The sequence below is a fragment of the Lepisma saccharinum genome, chromosome 3, assembly GCF_977018435.1.
Source record: "Lepisma saccharinum chromosome 3, izLepSacc3.1, whole genome shotgun sequence".
Classification (NCBI taxonomy): Eukaryota; Metazoa; Arthropoda; class Insecta; order Zygentoma; family Lepismatidae; genus Lepisma; species Lepisma saccharinum.
This window is the reverse complement of record NC_139231.1, coordinates 134084433-134106335: the sequence shown is the minus strand read 5'-3', so window position 1 is coordinate 134106335 and position 21903 is coordinate 134084433. Positions and strand designations below refer to the sequence as shown.

The following is a 21903-nucleotide window of genomic DNA, read 5'->3' as shown; positions in this document are numbered from 1 at the left end:
TTTCTAAAAAATTATTAACAATTTAACCCTTCCCTCACCCCTTTGTCATGGGTTTATTTATACATCCATGAAAAGAGAATACTTTGTTTTTGAGGGGATCAAGCTTGATAAAACTTAAAATGAATGAAAATGTAAAATCAAGGAAACTTTTATAGCATTTTGCTATGTTGGGCCTATTGTGGAAAAATGTAAAATTCGGGAACGTGAAATCTGAGTCCCACTGTATATTTTTTTTTACATTTTTTAAAAAAATAATGATGTGCAAATGAACTCGTTGCATTTTAGGATTAAAGCATACATTTCCAATGTATGATAATATTAGGAAATTAGATATCCAGTTACGGCAACAATTTTGTTTGCTTTCACCACCTATCACTTCATTATGTAATCCTAATAGTTAAATTCATAGCACCAACAAAAAATCATATATGAAAGAGTAAACGAGCAAACAAACCAACACCAGAATCAGGATATATCAAGTTCAAGATTTTTACACTATGGTAACAAAAAATGTGTGCTATAAAATCCTTTGCAATGACCCAGTGCTAAACACAGATCAATTTTAAACTAATGGCAACCAATTTTAAAGAAAATTACGAACTAGCAACAAAAGAATATCAATGTATACACAAGTGATTTCTAGTGAACCAGCCTGGAATCTAAAAACACATCAAGCAAAAATGGTAATATTCTTTGTTTTACTTGGACTGTGAATAGTGACAGTGAGTCACCAAAATCCATCGGCAAATTAAGGGATTTTCACAAAGGATACACAGAAATATATATTTATGTAAGAAGAAATGGAACTTATAGGTTGGATAAAACAATAAACTGGAGCAAGATTTTGTTTTGTGTTTCTTTGAAAATGTTATTACTATATACAGTGCTTTTTTCTGGAAAGAAAGGTTCGGGCACTCTTCAACTTGATTTATTATTGTTACTCTCATCACAATAAGAATTACTCAAAATATTGTGCCATATGTTTGTAAATATTGTGCATCTATATAGTTACACACACATTTCTTTCATTACAATAAAATATTGTGAGTTTTATGCTCGCCTACCTAAAGGTATTGGTAGAGGCACATATTTTTGGTAAATAAAAAAGCAAAATTTCGGTACAAAAACCGAGTCAATTTCGGGTTCAAAAGCGGTAAATAAAATAAAATATCGGTGTTATAGCGGTGAAAAATTGGATGAAAGGTGGTATATAAAAAGACATTTCGGTTTTAAAATTGTGAATAAAATCCTAAATTTGATTTAAAAACTACACTTATTCCACAGAATTAACATTTTACTTCTAATAGCACATTTATGTAGTTATCAGAGTATTAAGTTTATTTCTGTGTAAAGGAGTCCATTTTTGCTTCTCCAATATTAACAGCACAATTAATCAATTATCCGGGAATTGCATAACTCTCAGGATAATTCAGACCTCGGAAGGTGTCGCGTCGGTATATAAATGGTAAATTTCGTGTTTAAGAGTTAATTTCGCTTTTTGCAGTTCATTTCGCATTATTTCGTGACAAAACATGGTCACAAAATACATCTCACACCTTTCAAAAACATGAAAAATTAACACTACAATGTGTTATTTCAAATTTAGTTTTTTCGTCAAAAACGAAATATGCATGCCCCTAGGTATTGGTATAGCATACTGTTGCGTGCCACCAGAAAGAAAAAGCACGGACCATATACATGTTCCACTGATGGTAAAATCTTCTATTTTATTTCTTTTCTAGGGAGGAGATTTGTTTGATGCCATTGCACAGGCTAATAAATACACAGAGAGGGATGCCAGCATGATGATTCACAACCTAGCCTCAGCTTTACATTATTTACATGGTCTTCGTATTGTGCATAGGGATATCAAACCTGAAAATCTTCTTGTAAGTTATATGTTTTTATCAAATATATTCAAGTGATCTGAAATATTAGATGTGGAGGTGGTAATATTTAGTTGGATTATGATGCAGAATCAGCAACAGCAAATAGAACCATCATTGCTTGTTGTATTAAACTGCATAACTTTATGATATGCAATCTGGTAAATTAAAGTGCTATTAGAATTGTCAATTCATACAAGTGAAGAGATTAATAGTGCCTTCTATCTTTTTGTAAAATGCAAGGATGTGTGGGATCCCAGACAGGAAATTCCAAATGGTCAAGTTTAAAAATGGCAACTTCTCAATGTTTTCTGCATTTTAAGTGCCAGAAAATTTTCGGAAATTGTTAGCTTTCATTCCAGAAATGCAAAAACAATCATTTAAGGTGAAAATGGCAAGTGGAATTTGAGATTTCCATACTCGGGAAATTTTTTAACATCTTCGGTCTCAAAACTTTCCTGGCTTAGTTGGTAAATTACGAATTTTTCATATCCCGAAAGTTGGGATTACAAAAAAATTCCTGTCCCGACCTGACCCTACTGAAACTTGTATCTCGGTTTAATCAGCTGGGACATGTCATGTATCCAAGTAATGATCACTGAGCGGTTCTGTCTTTAAGTAAACTAATCGCCGGCCCCAGTGGCAGAGTAGTTAGCACATCGCCGTGACGCCAGGAGTCCAGTGTTTGAATCCTGGCCTGGGCATGGATGTTTGTGAGTGTCTATTCATCAATTTCATCATATCATCAGTCATCCCCATCTTCGCAAATTAGCCAAAAGTGGCACAAGAGCCGAAGTAAATAAAGCAAATCAATCAATCAAAGTAAACTGATCATTTATGTGATGGCTTTAATGTGTTTGTGGTCAACTAACAATAGCGTGTGCATATTCTGTACACACCAAAATGTCCATTACATCATAATTCATAAGAAGTTTTTATTTTACATTACTGTTTGGCACATACAGTGTGTTTGTGTGTGCATGGGGATAAACTAGGTGCCCTCGACGTCAACAGTGTTTGAAAAACAACAGATCCTGTTTCAGTAACATTGACAGATACCCATACAAGTAAAACAGCAAGAATGATAAATCAGAACTAGCTTTGTTTTGTAGCTCCGTTGGTAGAGCAATATCACTGTATGCAAGAGACCCTGGTTTGAGTCCTGGTCGAGCCTGCATTTTTTGCTGAAATTTCTTAACCCCCCCCCCCCAAAAAAAAAAGAAAAGAAAAAGAGTTCTGAGTAATTCTCTTCTTCTTATATTCTAAGGGAGAATTCACACCGTAGCAGCAACATAGGCCACACAGGACTCCGTTGGTGTCACCTATCGCGGTTGCGTCGGTGTAAATTCTCCCTTAGACATGACACTAGTTTTGGCATTCACTTACATACTTATTTTACCATGCCAAATTTTGCAGTAGAATTAATAATTTCCAGAATTTTGAACAACTCTCAGGATAATTCAGACCCTGTTAAGTGCTCTCGCCAATAAATTTAATTTAATGTTGAAGAGTTTATTTCACATTTTACCCGAGATTTTTCATCATTTCTTGACAGGGTATAGTAGAAAGATGTACTCCACAACTTTCAAAAACTTTAAACGTGAAAACAACGTTGTATAATCAGACATTCCATGTTTGGATCTGAATTGAACTATGTAACTAGGAATACACACATGACTTAGTTTTTCATTATAGCATGTATGTTGAATTTTCCCTGAAAAAATCCTTACGTAGAATATATGTTTGCTTTTTCTTATAAATAGGTTGTTCTAAATAAAGATGGTACAAAATCATTGAAGCTTGGAGATTTTGGACTTGCTCAAGAAGTTACTGAACCATTGTACACCGTGTGTGGTACTCCAACATATGTTGCACCAGAAATTCTTGCTGAATCGGGATATGGTCTCAAGGTTAGTATGGTTGATTTTGTAAATAAATTGGCCTAGACAAAAGTCAAATATTCTTCCAAACTAGTTTTAAAATATTAAATATAATTATATGTAGCATGCTTATCAATGTTAGACTGTTTTGTTCTCTTGATTTTTGTTGTTGTTGTTCAAGACTTGTGTTTGTCCCGAGTAAGTTCTAACAAAATTCTCAGCATAGAAATTGCGATGTTCTTCATTAATCCAACATTCAGGAGAACACACACACTGTTCATCAGACATTTATTTTTAGCTTGATTATGTTACAGTTGTAGCATTTTTCAATGTTTAATCAAATATTACATTTATAACATTTTTCAAATGTTTATTCAAATATGAAATTTGATTCCACTAAAATTAAATGTCTCTTGAAGGGAACATGTGTTCTGAAAGGTTGTATTTATTTGCTTGCAACAGCCATAAACTACAAAAGAAATTACTCGTCCTCATCGTATGAATAACCAAAGGTAACAGAATAAGTGACATGTATAATGCCAGGGTGACTACTCATCAGAAATTCCGTCAATTCTGCATGATGAATTCTCCATAGACGTGAAAAATTAAGTCTTTATTAATAATAATCCCATTGAATTAAAACATATTTATAAATTCTCTGAGGCAACTTTTTCACAGTTTAGCTTTTATTTTTATCGAGAAGGAAAAGAAAGTTGTGCGGAAAATAAAACTGAATTCTTTCAATCCATTTACTTACTTCCTTAGTGTCCTTTGCGGAACAATTTATCTGACAGACTGAAGATTATCCAAAGATATGATATCTTGAAGTGGATTAGTTAAATTTCAGTTTGAAATTATTTACAATTAATAATTTTTCATAGGTTAGTATATTTCGTAACATTTGTGACTTGTGTTCGTACATGTTTTTCAAGTCTGAGTACGTGAAATGGTTAAAGTAAAATCTGCACCTTAAATTAAATATTTTAAATGTACAAGATGCCATTTAATTGGATTGAATTAGAATTTTTGGATACATTGGAATTGCAGAGACATATCTGTGTGTTTTTTTTTGGGGGGGGGGGTGAGAGGCAGTACTGTATAAGGCTGAATTGGAGAAAACATCTGCTTGTATGCTTGAATTTTCTAAAGTTTACCTTGAAAACCGGGAATTATACTTGAATTTTATCATGGTGCTAGAGTGGCCACCCTGAATGCACACTTTTTTACACAATTTTTGCCCCCAAAAACAGTGCGTATTATGCACAGAATAATTTGGACAGCCACTATGTACCATGTATGTTTCACAATGTCACTGCATATAACACACTTACATATGAGCAGGTGCAAATACAAATTTCCATGTTGGATTTATTTAGTAACAATAATTAAATAACAAGAAACACTATAAAAGTGAAATGGCCATTCCCATGATTTTTCACTTCGTAATGGAACGTTTTGCAACACTGAGAAAAAAACGGCGCTGTTCTGGCAGAATTTGCATCTCCTGTGACACGGAGGAGCATATCTCTGTGTATCAGTTATATTTGTCGGGCAAGAAATAATAACTTCCTGAGTGCTGCAAATCCATAACATAATTTTTATCTCCCTTCTACTACAGAATGAACAAGATGGTTACAGCTGTGAAAGCTTTGGGATGCTGAAAAAAATAGTGGAGGAAGAGGGGGAGGTGGCCTGAGTTGACGACTCATTGTATACACAAGATGGATGATATTCAGCTCTTGATCCCCATAGCAACAGCTTTACAACCTACAACTAAGAAAGCCATTTCTTGAACCTGAATTGTACTGCTCATTATATATGATATATAATTGTTTGTTGTTTTTCCCCATCAAAAATCAGGGTGTGCATTATATACACATGTGCATTATACATGCATAAATATGGTAACATGAATACTAATACACAAAAGTTGCAAGCTATCGCTTGTTGCGAAGTGATTGAATATCATCTGTTTCCATTACTAGGTAGACATATGGGCTGCAGGAGTTATCATGTACATTCTTCTGTGTGGATTCCCTCCATTTGTAAGTGCAACCAACAACCAGGAAGAGCTCTTCGACCAAATTCTTAGTGGACATTATGAATTCACTCCACCATATTGGGACGATGTGTCGGATTCAGCCAAGGAGCTTATAACTCACATGTTGCAGGTAGATCCAGATCTCAGGTTCTCGGCTGAAGAAGTTTTGGACCATCCATGGGTATCTGTAAGTATTTTACATGTGCAATGCTGATAAATTTATTGTTGTATGTTCAGCATTACGTTATTAACTTGTACTTATTTTCAGATTTGTTTCCACAAAAGTTGTAGACCCTCTTAAAATGTTACTCATTTCTAATTTTTTAAAACAAAATCTGTATAAAATAAAAATATATGCTATTGGAATTATCAAGGCAAATAGTTGATGTCGATGATAGGATCAAGAAAAAATAAATGTTTGTATTTCATATCACATGTTATCATTGTATTGAAAGTATAATTAAGATATATAAATTGTTTTGCCCTCCACATTTTCAGACTGACCTCTGTCCTTTTTTCTGGGTGGAAGCAAAGAAAGGGTTGTGAAAAAGTTAGAACACAGTTAAAGTAGTTTCAGAGGGTTAACAAAAAGGATGTTCATCCTTTTTAACTATTTTACCCATGTTTTAATCCTTCCACTGCTCTTTCTTTTCTTTCATTCCTGAAGAAGGACTGAGAGGTTAGTCTGGAAATTCAAAGGACACAAAAAGGTAGTGTCGTGATTTCCTCATTTTGTGCAATCACATGATTTTTATGAGCATATCGTGTTCAGAATTATAAGTGTAGATGTTTTTTTTAGCAATACTTTTTTGCCAACCTCAATATCAGTTCTGTCCAAGCAGTGGCATCTCCTGGCCTCAAATTTGGCCGGGGCTTATTTTTTAAAAAATTTAAAATATAATGACAATTCACATGAATTACAAAAAAAAGGTATTTTTCTTCTTCTAGACTACAAAACTGGACTTATTTTTTTTTAAAAAAAGTATATAAAAGGTAATAACAATTCATATGAATTACAAAAAAACAGGTATTTATCTTCCTCTAAACTTCAAAATTGGACTTATTTTTTTAAAGAATTTAAAATATAATGACCATTCACATGAATTACAAAAGAAACAGGTATTGGTGTGAAACATACCTTTCTACGAACGTTGGTTCTCATTTAAACAAGAACTGTGCTCTCCAGTTCTTCTGCTCAGCAAATTTTGTAATTATTTTTTCATTGAAGCCCTCTCTGTTTTCAATGTATTCTTTCTCTATTGTAAGCACTGCCAAGGCATTGAGTCTGTCTTGTCCCATTGCATTTCTTAAGCAGGTTTTAATACGCTTCAATGTGCTGAAACATCGTTCAGATTCAGCTGTTGCCACTGGAGTTGTTAAAACTATGTTTGTCATTTCTACTGTTTCTGAAAAGGTATCCTCTAAATCATTTTCAATGAAAAACGAATGCAATGTACTGATAGAGTTTATGTTTTTAAACTCTTCACTACAATAAAAAACACGAAGTTCACTCTTTAGTTTTCCCTCTTCTATGAAGGGATAATATTTGGCACAATTCTTACACGAATCATCGAGAAAATCAGACTTCCACTTTGTTCATAGTGAATAAAAGCCACCACAACGCTACACTACAACACGCGGGATCAAACAAACGTGACGCGACGGAACTAGCCTCGAATCAACACCCAAACCCATTGGACTCCCCCCTTTGCTCTCTCTGCTAGCACGTGACCTTCACTGTAGCATGTAGCGTAGACTACGCCTTCCTCTGCGACTAGCCCGGAGACCGATAACTGACATCAATGCCGCTAGGAGCACTGTCGTATCCATTGCAGCAGACGATGAACTTACGTGGGTAAAAATCGCCTTTTAAAAGATTGTGTGATAGTTATGTATTATGGTGATTAAAAATTACGTCAATACGTCCATTTTTCTTTAGGGGCTAAGCCCCGGAAGCCCCAAGGGACGAGACGCCACTGTATCCAAGTGTTTATGGCATGTTATGTGTAATTAACACAGTGCTATAAAAACCATTGGTACATTACACCAGGGTGCCAATCCAGAATTCTTCATTTTCTTTTTTCTTTTTTTTTTAACTGAAAGAACACGCATTTCTGTTTTTGTATTACAGTTAAAGATGAAATTTGAAAAATTACTTTTTTCCAATAAATATCAGCCACACTATGTAGGTTTTCAGGGTGTAGTTTGCTTTCTTCTCCGTAACCTGTCCAGTTCCAATTAGCCTTTCTGTGCATAAAGTGACTTTAAAAAAAAGCTATAAAAATTTATTGAAACAATTTAAAAATATTTTTTTATTTTTATGCTTGGCTGTGCATTAATGGTCAGAAGGAATGGTCCCTAAAATCCTTTACATATCTGCGTTTCCTTGTGCACCACCTTAATTTTACTGATGGTCCTTTGTCCAGTAACCACCAGGTATTAACACAATCGGCATCAGAGTGGTTTAGTTTTTTTTGTAACAATAAAGAACTTGAATAAGAAAAAATTTATTGCAGAAAAAATGAAAATTTTGTGTTGATGCACTGAGACTGTGACTTCTTAATAAAATCCATAGGTGCAAGGATAAGAATGTTCTTTGAGTGTTATATAGAATATACGTCTAATTAAAGTACATTTGTCAAATAAAATGATGAACCTATTTCCATTTTGTAGCTGGTTTGGTGTTAAATGAAAATTTTTGGCCTCCACTATTTGTGTATCCAAATACTGCAGTAAGATTAAACTCTTCAAAAGATGAATGTACAATTGTGTGTGTGTGTTTGTATGTATACAGTGTGGATAAGATTGCCAGGTAAGCTGTACATGTAGGTTTGCAAAAATTATGCTATTATAACTATATGTATTGAAAATCGTCGCATTTTAGAAATGATTACAGAGTGCTAGAAATTGAGTTGGTGAAGACTGTCAGTAATAGTATATGGAACTACATTGGAGAGTAAAGTACTGCGTATTGCACACAATTGATTGAACTGCTTATGTATTTTACATATGCTGTGCATTACAATGTATTTTGTAAAGGTTAAACTGCTTGCAATAAGGTTGAATGTAGTGTTATCAGATCAATTTGTTGTAAGAACTTTGTTCCATTACATTTATATGCTCTGCTTAAAAGCATCTGATCTTAGAATGGAAAAAACGTTGCTTACTTGGTTAGGTCCACTTCTTAATCCCCTTCAAAGTAGACCCCTTGTACTTCCACACAATTAGCCCATAGATCCTTTCATTGTTGGATGTACCTCTCAAAGGCCTACCTCTTTTGGAATAGCTCTTACCAAAATCCATAATTGGTTGTTGTGCGAATTACTCACTGATTTCAATTCAACACGTATTCTAAAATACAAATACTTTTTTTTACTTACGTTTCATGAGTATCTGGTTTTCCAATGAACGACGTTTCGAGAACAGCTGTTCCCTTCTTCAGGTTCTTAAGTTACATAGGCTATCCAAAATACACCATAGCCAATTCAATTCTTTTCTCCCAAAATTCCAGGAACAAGGATACAGGTTTGGTTATTAATATAGGAAAAATTGGAATCCGTACTAAAACCCTTTAAAACTTCCAAGGCCTTCGTTGCTGTTAAAAACACAGTATAAAACCATCTCAGGTTAAAAGAACCCTTCCTACTTAAAAAGATAAAATTATAAAATGTTACCTCCAATTTTACTCCCCGGTACTGACTGTAGGATGCCTCCTCAACGAATGCTATGGTGTATTTTGGATAGCCTATGTAACTTAAGAACCTGAAGAAGGGAACAGTTGTTCTCAAAATGTCGTTAATTGGAAAACCAGATATTCGCGAAACATAAGTAAAAAAAGTTTTTGTATTTTAGAATACGTGTTGAATAGCTCTTACCACCTTCAATATCCTGTCATCTGTCAAAAATGCCTTTCGGTGGTGTTTTTTTATTTTGGGGAATAAAATAGTGATGAAAAAAGTCAGATGAGGCCACATCCAAAGAATACAGAGCTTGGTGAACAAGCTGTTATGAATCCAAACACACAGAGATTGTACTTTATGTGTCAAGTTGATTTTAAAAGATACACGCCACATAATCTAACATTATTTATTCCTCAACGTAAAGTGCCGCTAAACATTACAGCCAGCTCCTTATATAAAACAAAACACAATCCGTTACTGTCCAGGTTTCAATAAATAATGAGAATAATAAAATGGTTTGCCCAAATTACAGGCTATTTATAACAATATTTATTCAGCTAAATTATCAGGAATTTTATTCATACGTTAATGTGCCTGTAATGGTTCATAACAGCTTAATCTGCCCCATCCCTAATTATACAAGATGGCTCCAAACAAAAAAGTTACCAAAATACTAACTGCTTAATACTATCGATTATCTGTATGTAGTATATATATATATTTCAGTGAGATATTAAGAATAGTTATATGTATGTATATTTTTTTGTCATAGGATATGGATAGTGCCATAAAAAAATACCCTTGTTAACAATTTAAATCTTACGGTAGCATAATGCTTAATAGTTAATAGGGCTGAGCCGATACTCTTTCTGATTCTCACCAATAACAATGATTGAAAATTGTAACAATTGAAGTTGTTCAAAATTTTGATTACTATTGGTGGTGAGTGTGACTTCAATTATAAGCAACAATTTACCATAGTTTTGCATCAAAATATTCAAGAATTACATCAGAACATCAATGGAAACTTCGAATTCAGGATATTTTTTTGCTAAAAGTGTTTCGTGGCATTTTTGCAGACCCTGTGGTTGGAAAAGTATCAACCAGTATCGGTAAATAAAATTCAACCAATACATTTTGATACTGATACATCAGCATCAGTATTGGATCAGCCTTAGTTCAATCACATGTACAAGAAATGCCACGCAATCTCCTATGCCACCCTCCCTGCTTTATACAGGGTGACCAGAAAGTCTCATTACACTGAATTTAAATTATGTGGTTATGTACACAGCTTGCTTCCTATTGATCCAAAATGTCCGGGTGAGTTCCTCCATGTTCATAGCATAGCCTTATGTATCTCCATGTCGGATTGTTCATCCACAACAACATATCATGGGTGACATTTTGCAATGCTGCAGAAACTGCATCTTTCAGCTGCTCGTTGTCTGAGTATCAGTGTATCTGCACCTCTTCTTTCACGAGACCCCAGAGTGCATTGTCAGGTTAGGTGATATCAGGGTTTCTTACAGGCCAAGGCAATGGAGCTGGACATTCTGCTGACCCACGCCCGATCCTGTGATGTGTGAAAATTTCATCGACGCATCTTCGGATGGTCAAATCAAAATGCGCTGGTGTGCCATTGTGTTGAAACCAAACGGTGTCGGTGATTCCTTTTGCCGTCAATTGTGTGAAGCAACCACTCAATAATCATTCTCAGATAACTTGGCTGAGTAACAGAGCCATTTTAATAATAAGGAGAAGCAGGTGTTCCACTGTCATTCCTGGCCAAACCATAACATAAGGTGGATTGTGCTTGATTTCCTCAAAAAGGATTTTTTTTTTTCGCCCAGAAAAAGACATTCCAATTATAAATTGTTCATGATGTTCTTCATTGTTTTGGTGATTCGACATTCGTGGACCCACACACAAGCCACAAAACTCTCATTCGCAGTGAAAGCACTTGTGTTAGCCATCATGACTTGCCGGAATGTTCATAATTGTTTCTGCCACCAGGGCGGTAGTCAGTGGTGTCAGTTGCACCTTGAAGAGGCCCATTTAATATTCATGACAAACATATTCGTACAACCAGGTATAGAACAGTGTAATATTTGTGACAAACGTATCAGCGAAAGCAGATAAAGTTCAGTGTAAAGAGACTTTCCAGCCACACTGTATACGGCTCACGCTGTGTACTCATGCTCATGCTGTGGATAAAGTGGTGAAGGTTATATTGACGAGGCTTTTTACTTTCAGGATGATGAAGCTCTTGACCAAGATATGCAACTGAAAGTATACCATAAACTAGGCATGCATTTTGACACCCATGCCCCTACTCACAAGTCTGCTGGTATTGCACTAATTGCTGTAAGTAGATGACGCTTACTAACAGATATTAAAGTCAATTGCTTAAAATCAGACCTTCTTAATGGTTACATGTTCTTTAACATGAGAAGTTCAACAATATCTTAAAATTCACTTAATAAAGCCCTAGTGCATTTACTTTCCCTCTGTTACTAGTTGGCCTTACACATATTGCTGTTCTTTCTTAAGTAAACTTTATTAATTGTAGATGTGAATATGTTTCATTTGTTCCATTGTAGAACTTATCAATAAAATATTATACCTAATTGTGCTGCACTTCCAGTAAAAGTCAGAACCTGCCATGTGTTTATGTATATTTTAAGTATTTTTTATTACACAGTAGTTTAATGGAGTGTCATTAATAAAAACTATTGTGATGGAGAAAAACTACTATCAGAGAAAATTTAACAGTGTATGTTATTTTGAATCTTAGAACAGTAGTCACAATAAATATTGGAATTAGTCCAAATATTCCAAAATGAATCCTAAATACCCGAAATATTGCAGTGAAACAAACACAGTCTAGTCGGTAGGGCATGTAAATGACACAAGGCAGATCCAGGTTTGATTCCCAGGGTGAGTGATCTAAGGTAGGAATTTTTCTGGCCTTGTCCCCACATAAAACGTCTCTGGGGCTCACCCAGCCTCAAATCAATGGGTACCTGGGGGTAAAGGTGACTGGAGCGTGGTGCTGATCATATACCTCCAAAATGGCCGAGATTGAGAATGTGTGGGCCCTACTCCCATATCCCCTAAATGTGCCTTCATGACACGGTGCTATATGCACGGTGAACTTTACCATACCTATGTCGGAACTTTTTGTATGAGTGATGCAAACCTTTTGTTTGCAATCCTTGTTATGAAGGCTGTGGCAATTTCAGAAGTGATGGTTGCCATTTATTTCTGGAACCATTCATGTCAGGAGACACGTGTGTCCAGACTATGAACCTGTAGAGATTTGTAATAGATTCATGTTGTGCCCATTTTGCCATGAATTGCCATTGTAGCATTCCAGGCTTTTTTCTGTGTTTTTGACATGAGCTCAATGTACGAGTGATAAACATTATTTGCGCTGCACTTCTGTGCAGAAGATCTTCACAGATGAGATTTAACTGGCAGTGCATACGATCCTAGTTTGACTGAAGATTATAGTAAATCAACACAAACTTTAAAGAAGGCATGGCTGAAGTCAGAAAAGGACTGAATGAATATGCATTCAGACATATATTCACTCATGTGTGCAACTTACTTTAATTATTAATAATACCTTGCATACTAAGATATTTGCAGGCTAGTTCTGACTTCCGTAACTAATGTTTTGTAATGTATGTGCACACAGTAATGTAATGTAATTTTGTTGTAGTTTGCGATTATTGCTTGATCTGTTTTTCAGAATATACTACCGTAGTTCTTTTAATATTTGTAACTGTTTTCTCTGTGATGCTTTTGAAAGATACTGGACTATCTTTCTTTTTTTTTTCCCTCTCCAGGCTGAGTCAACTCCATGCTTGCATGCTGTGGAGGTTCTGTGATTGTGAAGAAATGGATGTGTATTTTCTTCCTCAAGACATATTTTAAATATATTGTTTTTAAGTGAACCACCTGCTTGTAATGACCAACAAAACACTCTAGTGTTTTTTTTATTTATATATTTGTCTGTTTGCCATTGGTCCTCTGTAAAATGCTTGCTTTGGTAGTGCACTTCTTCTTCTCTCCATATCACCTGTACTAATTACGTAACCCTTTTGGATATGGAAAACGAGACACTTCGGCACGCCTAAAAGTTATGGAGAAAAAATTTCCATCGTGGATTTGTCACTGGGATCAAAGTGTAAGTTACTTTCACATAATATATTTGTTTATTTAAATATTAAGCACAATATATGAACATGTGTATGTGTGTGTGCATGTGTGATAGAGAGAAGGAGCACGAGAAGGGTTGTCAATACTAGGGACGAAATTTCAGGAATAAGATAAAGTACATAGGTACAATTTGCTAGTACTAATAAAAGTACATAGGTACAATTTGCTAGTACTAATATAATCAATATTCTACTGATCAGATATAAAATTGTGAATATTTCATGAAGAAGCCGAATTGTTCATTCACCTACTGGCTGGAAAAGTGGTTAGCAAAGTGCTCTATAATGCCAGGAGTCCTGGGTTTGAATCCCAATCTTGGTGTTGTTTGTGGGTGTCTTGAGCAATCATCATTACTCGTCCTCATCTTCATGTTTAGCTAAAAGTGGCAGAAATGCAAAGTAAAACAAACTAAATCAATCAATCAATCAGTTGTTCTTTCGCCTTTTCTATGTAACCAGGTGATGGTAATGAGTTCTTTCTGAAATGAAAACAAACAAGAAAACCAAAGTATGTTTAGTATACTTTTAAATTCATAAAAATAACGTAACAAGATGGCAGAATTTTGCAATTAGTGTTTTACAGATATATTGGGTAAGTAAAATTATTGACAAGTTTACTAATAAAGGGAAATCAGTGGATACAAGAGCAGTATCAATTATTTTATCATTTCTAGTAAAGATAAATATGAAAGGCCAATAAGATAAATATCAGTTGTGGCTAACCTGTTATATTCCAAATGAATATACCCAAACATGTCTTACATATCTTCAAATAGTAGCTACATGTTGTTTCTATTTCCCTACTCTGACATTTCTGAATCTTTATCAGGGAATTCGAAGAAATTAAACTTTGGGTGTTTAAGGGAGAATTCACACTGAATAGACACCCAACAGGCAACACGAGAGTTTCACACCGAAGAGACAAGATGCACGTGACATGCGACAAGCGACACTGGTTTCTTTGCTCAGTTTGCATGATGGTACCGATATAATTGCATTAATCAGTTTTAGTCACCCGAAAAAAAAAAAAATACGTAACAAGAGACATTGTTACATGTAAATTGCGTTGTAAAATTTGTGCAAGTTATTGAAACTTGGAAGAGGCATGTTGTGTATGAGAAAACAGAAATTATATGCACTGACCTCAAACTGTATACGCTAGAATTTTCAGCCTGAATAAAGCGAATACCCAAACACTAGAGAAATGGTTCTCAACCTTCGTGAAACCATGTCACGGTATTTTTTTAAGTCAATGCCCTTAGCCGAAGAATTTTCCTCGTAAATCTTTACAGTATTTAAGATTTTATGCATGAATTAACATGTACCTATGAAATTAAATATTGATAAATAAATTCTAGCATAATCATAAAGAGTAATAATAGTTTGATTACATGTGTAGAATTGTTTTCTTGACAAATATAAAAATATGGAAGACAAAGTGGTAACATCATCTCCTTGTAATTAAGTGATCCTGGGTTCGATATCCGGTGGAGGCACCAGGCAGATCCAGTTCTGATTAGTCTATTTGTGCATAAAATGGACTTCGAAAACTCACAACTGAAATATGATATTGGGATTATGATAGTTGTCAACCACTTTCAGCAGAACGTTTTGCTGCTCAGTATAGTTGATACGAGGGCACGGTATCGGGTCGCAGCCCGGCGGTTGAGAAACAATGCACTAGAGTACTTTACCATGTTGACTAATATATTTTGGACTAAAGTGCCTCCATATGCTGGCTTTTTCAAATAAAAGCAGTCAGGTAAATGGCCAAAACACGGCCTCTGTACACGATGTTGAAGGCAAATTATAGGCGATAACTGCATCAAAAACTTGATAAAGCAAAAAGAACATTATGTTTAAATCTTAAAACATTGTGCATATCGATACTTTATTATATCAGCAAATTAGAGGTTCAAATATGATCCTGACTGGGGTATCTTCCCGAGTCTAATTATAGCTTGTTGCAATGAAGCATTCACTGCGCATATTCTAGCAACAAACTGAAGCGACATGCTGCACGGTATTGAGAAAACGGCACAGTCCAAGAGACACGTAAGCGACATGCAACACGTGCATCTTGCAGTGTCTTTTCGGTTTGAAAGGTTGCATTGATTACTGAGTGTTGGTTTCCAAGTGACACGTGTCGCATGTCGCGTGTCTCTTCAGTGTGAATTCTCCCTTAAAGCAGGAAAAGTAGGAATTAATGCAATAGCCAAATTTTTTAAATGATGTTTTGCCCCTACTTTAGTAACTACAGCATAGTTCCTTGTGCTTGTCTCCCTAAATTATTTTCTAGGCATCATTGGTCCAATCTATCTTCAAGTATACCTGCCCTGTTTCTACCCTCCATTGGTTGTTTGCCGCAGCTGGTTACGCACATTTTTTTTTTTTTTGTCAAATCTTATTTTGGATGAAATTTTTCTATTAAACCTTTTAAATAACCAAAGAGGAACAACTTGCAATGCTGGAATACGAAAGAAACTGCATAATTATGCTCTGCTTTGTTTTCATTAATGAATATGCTTTGTCATATAATTTGTAATAGTTTGTAAGTAAAATGAGCAATATGGAATGTAAATAATAATCTGTTTCAAAATCCATTTACGCCAGTGACAAGAATTCAGGTGTGAAAAACATGTCCCAGAACTTCTGAATTTGTATTAAAAATGTAAGTTGAGGGCGCCATGAAATTACAATTTTATTTTAACCAAATACAACTCTCAGAACTTAAAACAGTTTAAAATGTATTACACTATATTGAATGTTTGTTAAGTCGAATAACATTTTATTACAAGTAGCAATTTTAACAGAAAAATATAACACTTTTACCTTAAAATTAACCTACTAGCGCCTCACCCTTCGAGAAAACAGAATATTCAATTAAAATTAAGGTTTTTAAATTATAGTCAACTTTACAAGTAGAAAAACAACATTAATTAATCAGAAATAAACTGGTAAGTCAAACATAGCATTGAAATCTTTTAGAATTTTTTTAATGCTGCTTGAGAGCCCACATAGCATTGGTGTGCTATGGTCTGTACACTTCAAAGTTTATGTGCAATCAAAAAGTGAAACCCACATTCATTACCAAATGTCAAATTGTACATTCTTGGAAAGTAAGGTCTTGCTAGCACAAACAGGGTTCGCAATGACCTGGAAAAGTCAGGAAAAATTAAATATGGTTGCTTTACTTGATGTGGATACCACATGAACCAGCAAAACAAGAAGTCTCGGGTTCAAACTGATCGGACATTGTGTTTGTTCCATTATCAATTTCATCAGGTCATTGTTTCTACACATCTTTCCAAGTAATCCAAGACGAGGTAGAAAAGCAACCTAAAATAATGAAAATTGAATAGCTAGCACAAAAGAAATATTGAAATACATATGGTAGTTCTTGAAACAATAACCACTGCTTTGTATTTCACCCTAAAATTTACTGTAAACAGAGTTAAAATGGGGTAAACCTGAAAAATTCCAAAAATTTGTTTGGGAACAGTGTAGGAGAAATTACTTACTTTTAATTTCTTCTAAATTGTATTTTCTTATGGGGAGAAAAGATACAAAAAGTAAAAATATTTCATACAGGGAGTTAGTTGTGTTCTGAAATGTGAGCAGGATGTATTGTTTTCTTCAAAAACAAGTTCACTGAGCCTGTGGATGGCATGTTTTATAGCAACTGCACTGAAATTGTTAATGAAATGACGTATCTCTCCCTTTTAATTGTATCCTTTTTTTATGTATCTAAGTTTAAGTTTGGATCATAGTTCTTGATTAGCTGATTTATTCTTCCAGTTCTGGTCTGAATGTTTGCCATTGAATCTTATAATGTGATTGGACATCATGAAATTTTATACTGGTTGTTATCAGTGTCTATCATATCTTTACTCTAAATTTCATAGTGCTAACTTTTGGAAAGGATTGGCTGTGCTGAAATTGTAGATTTCTTTTATAATTTTACAATAATATAGGTCATAAGTGGGCTGAAAATTTGCTCTAAACACCTTTTTTTTTTTTTTTTTGCCAGAAAAGTAGACTCTTCCTTTAGAAACCAAACCATTTCTGAGGGGAATACATGAATTTTATAGTGAAAGTAGGAATTGTAGCTATCCTGGCAATGTGATTGAAACTAGTATTTTCAGGTTACCAGCTAGGTTAAATCGGTGTTAGCTTCCAACGTTTTGAGCGCATATGTTGCTCTCATCAGGGAATGTAAATTGGAGACCAGTGTAAGATTAAATATATGACTATGATGGGGCAGAGCATGGACACTGTCTTCTTATTGGTTCACTCTTGATTAATATATTTATCATGTTAACTGCCAGGGTGGTTTCACCAATTTTGCCTCTTGCGACAAGGGGCTATTGGACTTTTTTTTCCTGTAAAAAATAGAACACTCAAAAAACTTTTAGTGTGCACTCAACTCCTATCAAAAAACTTTTAGTGTGCACTCAACTCCTACACCTTGTCAGTCATGCCTTATGCGCATCATTGTTATGGCACCCTAGGAATAACAAAGTCCAACCACATTTTAATCATAATGACCGACATGGCAGTCATGTTAATCTTACACTGGTCTCCAATTCTACATTCCCTGATGATGAGAGCAATGTAGTGCTCAAAACGTAAGCTAATGGCAATTTAACCTAGCTGGTAACCTGAGAACACTTGTTCGAATGAATTATATAGTACCTTTTTTTGCCTAGTATTTTTGTCATTTCAAAGATAACTGTTTTTTGAGTGCCTAATCTGGGAAAATTATTAAGAAAATCTGCCAATGTTCATCACTTTCAGTGCCTATTTTGTATTTTTCGGTGCTCTTTGTCTATCTATTCGGAGAGTTTTTAGTGTCTGTCCATCATCATCCTGGTTTAAGCCATTTCCAACCTTACTTTCCTAATAGCAATGTCACCACGGATAATATAGGACATTGAAGATGTAATAATTTTTTATGAAATATTTTGGTAACACTTGGTCAGTAATTAAGTTGTGAGAATTCTTTAAGTGTGTAACTAGGACACTTTTTTTTCTGAAGTGCAGGAACTTTATTCTAAAATAGAATATAAGTAATAGCAGGCAAATTATTGGGTGGGCTTGACACCACAGGCAGGGCCGGATTAAGACGAAATTGGGCCTGATGCTGCATACCGTTGATTTTTTTGTACACAACTAACTTTCAAGGTGAAAATTTTACTACCTGTGTCTAGGCATCCGAAATTTCGTTGTAAAATTTATTTTCAGGTTAATATAGCAAAAGAAAACTGTTCAGCTTTCGGAAAATTCTCATCTGTTTTCATCTGGGCCTATTTCAGGAATGGGCCTAATGCTGCAGCATCAATAGCACCCACCTTAATCTGGCCCTGACCACAGGCCTATATAAATTAGCACTACTGTATATGTAACAACTGAAAGAGTTAGTGTTTTTATTCGGATAGAAATACAATTTTAATTCGTTTCTGTGCATTTGTTTCAGTCTACTGCCCTTGACAAGGAAACACATTTCTTTGCAAGTCGTAGGCCAAAAAATTCATCAATCCATCGGGGTATGTCAGACGATCTTTCAGCTGGAATTCCTTTGTCCTGCCTTCTGGAAGAAAAGGGTGAATTATTCTAATGGGCGCAGAAGATGTTGTGTGCTGTCTACCTTTGGTGAAGTTTTAGTCCATGTTCACATATCAAATATTTCCATCCAACCTCTGTAAAGAGCAATGGATGATATTGGAAGCAGATAAAAAAAAAGTGTTGTACCATTGACTAGTGTGGATTTTGTTATTTCAGGTTATTCTCGCTCAATAATCTATGTAATTTTTGCCTTATGAGTATTAATGCCAAAAATGAACCCCTCCCCCATGACAAAATGTCAGACTTGAGAGAAACTTTACCAGTATGTTAGAGTAAATTGAGAATCCTGCTGGTGGTACTTATCAGAAATTGTGGGTGATTATACTGTGTGTGTGTGTGAGAGTGTGTGTGTATGTTTGTGTGAATACATATATGCAAATAAAAATTAATAAAAAAAACTGTAATGCATTTTTATATATACGTATATATCATGAAATATCCATGAAAGTATTTGTCTGTGAGAAGTATACATTTTTTTGCTATAGGTATACAGCCTTGTCTCATTTTTTATGAATGAAAATGGGTAACAAGTTGATTTGTAAAGAGAAGAAAGTGTGCATGTGTACAAGATGCTATCAAAAAGGTTCCAGCCTGTAAAAATTGTATATATGTACATTCAGAGTTCAAGTTGTCTCTTTATGAACATTCTACTTGTGGAGACGTCCACAGTTACTAAGATCTCTACAATTTCTTGTGTTGGTGGGATTACATTCTTTGTTGAAGCTTGCTACCCTGGTTTACTGCAACAATTGTTATTTATTGTGTTTATTTATTATATATTAATTGGATATAATAGAAATAAAATAGCAATGCAGGCATGCAAGTAAAATAAAAATAAAATGTCGACAACTTCAAATTTGCCAGCAATTTCCATACATATGAAAAAAAGTTGGTTTACCAGCAGTAAACCAGATAACATGGGAGAATATGCCAGTGTTGCATCGTGTCACCCTTTGAGTGTTATATAATAAGCTAAGAGAAAGAAACTACAGAGGACTAAATCTGGAGATTATTGAAAGGTGGGGAAGATTGCTATGTTTGATTTGGTGAGAAATAGTGGGAAAACTGTTTTGCTGGTTAGATTTCAACCAATAATGCTTTGAGCAACCCGTATGAAAGTACAGTAGCACTTGCTATACCTGAAATATTCTATCAATTTTTATGGAAACCTCATCCATGCCTGATGTCAGACCTGGCAAAAACATTTTTTGCAGCAAGCTTTTACTAAAATATATTTCATATTGAGCATGAACAATTTTTGCAGAATTCTTTTGGAGGACTAACAAGAATATCCCATTACACACAAAAATTAGATTTTGGGAGGTTTTTGATAGTACCTTGTGTGCATGTAGAGAGGAGTGATTTTCTTTTAATACATAGGAAAATTTTACTATTTAACATTGTGTAGCATTGTGCATATTGAAACTGGTGTCACCTGGGACCATGTAGTCTAGTCTTTTTTTTTTTTGTGGGAAATACAAAAAAACATTGGTAGATCCCAAGTTATTACATAATTTAAGCTACTCCAAATGAATGAATTGTAATGTACCACACAATGGTTACAGTGAAGATGAAGTATTATTTATGTGACAATAAAAGTGTGTTAAAAATTTCTAAGTACAAGTATTAAATTACTCTATATTTCTGTATTTTAATTCTTGATCAATAATAATTTTTTAATATAATTTCATTTAAGCTTTAAGTATGAAATGATACTAAGAATCTCAAACTACTACATTAAACCATGCCAAAGATGAAACAAATTTGCTACAGGCAATTCATGTATGTTTCACAACTAAGCAGGTATCCCAATTATTGTTCCCTAGCTTGGTTATGCAAACAAATTTTAAAGTACTAATAAAAAAAGAGCCCTCTATTTTCTATAGTGTTGTATAGTTTTTGAAGAGTACATGCAAAACTATTTTGTTTTAATAATGTTAAAGTATTATGTAATGATACAACTTTTTAATTCTCAGGTAATATCTGCAGATGGTTTAAAAATAAAAAAAAGAGATTTCATATTTATTTTAAACATATTCTCCATATGTATTAGTGACTGGACTTTTCTTTTTTTATGCACTTATTATGGGATGTAAATTACATATTCGTCCTTGAATTATTGTTATTATGTACAGCACTGTCATATATTTAAGTAAAATGCATTGCTAGGAAAAAATATATATTCGATTCTAAACATAAATATAAGCATTTGAATGATAAAAAATAAACTTTGTTGTGTGAATTTAAATAGGCTCTGTCATACTGAATTGTGGATGGAAATAAAATTATTACAAATCTTCAAGGGTCTTCTTTTCTTTACTGCATTTTCTGAATATTAAAAATGGAACCTAGATTTTGTATGCTTGTCCTTACTGCATATGGTACCTGGTACCACAATCAATAGAGTTGATGTTTTCTTGTAATACTAGGCTCTTCATTGGAGAAGGAAAGAAAGCACTGAAAATTCAGGATAAGTATTTGAGTATAATGTTATGGGTCACATTGTTGTTTATATATACTTAATCCTACATTTGCATGAATTAAACTTATTGCTTTGGGGAAATT

At 34.4% G+C, this 21903-nt stretch overlaps 1 protein-coding gene across 6 annotated transcripts in view; it reads left to right on the top strand.

Moving 5' to 3' along the window:
• Window positions 1-21640, top strand: part of LOC145985432 (serine/threonine-protein kinase DCLK1-like) — a 201284-nt gene extending 179644 nt beyond the window's left edge. For all 6 annotated transcript variants that reach the window (XM_083119461.1, XM_083119459.1, XM_083119457.1 and 3 more), the window contains 6 exons: window positions 1743-1889; window positions 3650-3796; window positions 5752-5994; window positions 11744-11854; window positions 13342-13682; window positions 19190-21640. In XM_083119461.1, coding sequence (XP_082975587.1) covers window positions 1743-1889; window positions 3650-3796; window positions 5752-5994; window positions 11744-11854; window positions 13342-13383 — 690 coding nt within the window. In that variant the 3' untranslated portion in view covers window positions 13384-13682; window positions 19190-21640. The remainder of the gene's footprint in view (window positions 1-1742; window positions 1890-3649; window positions 3797-5751; window positions 5995-11743; window positions 11855-13341; window positions 13683-19189) is intronic.
• Window positions 21641-21903: the final 263 nt, after the last annotated feature.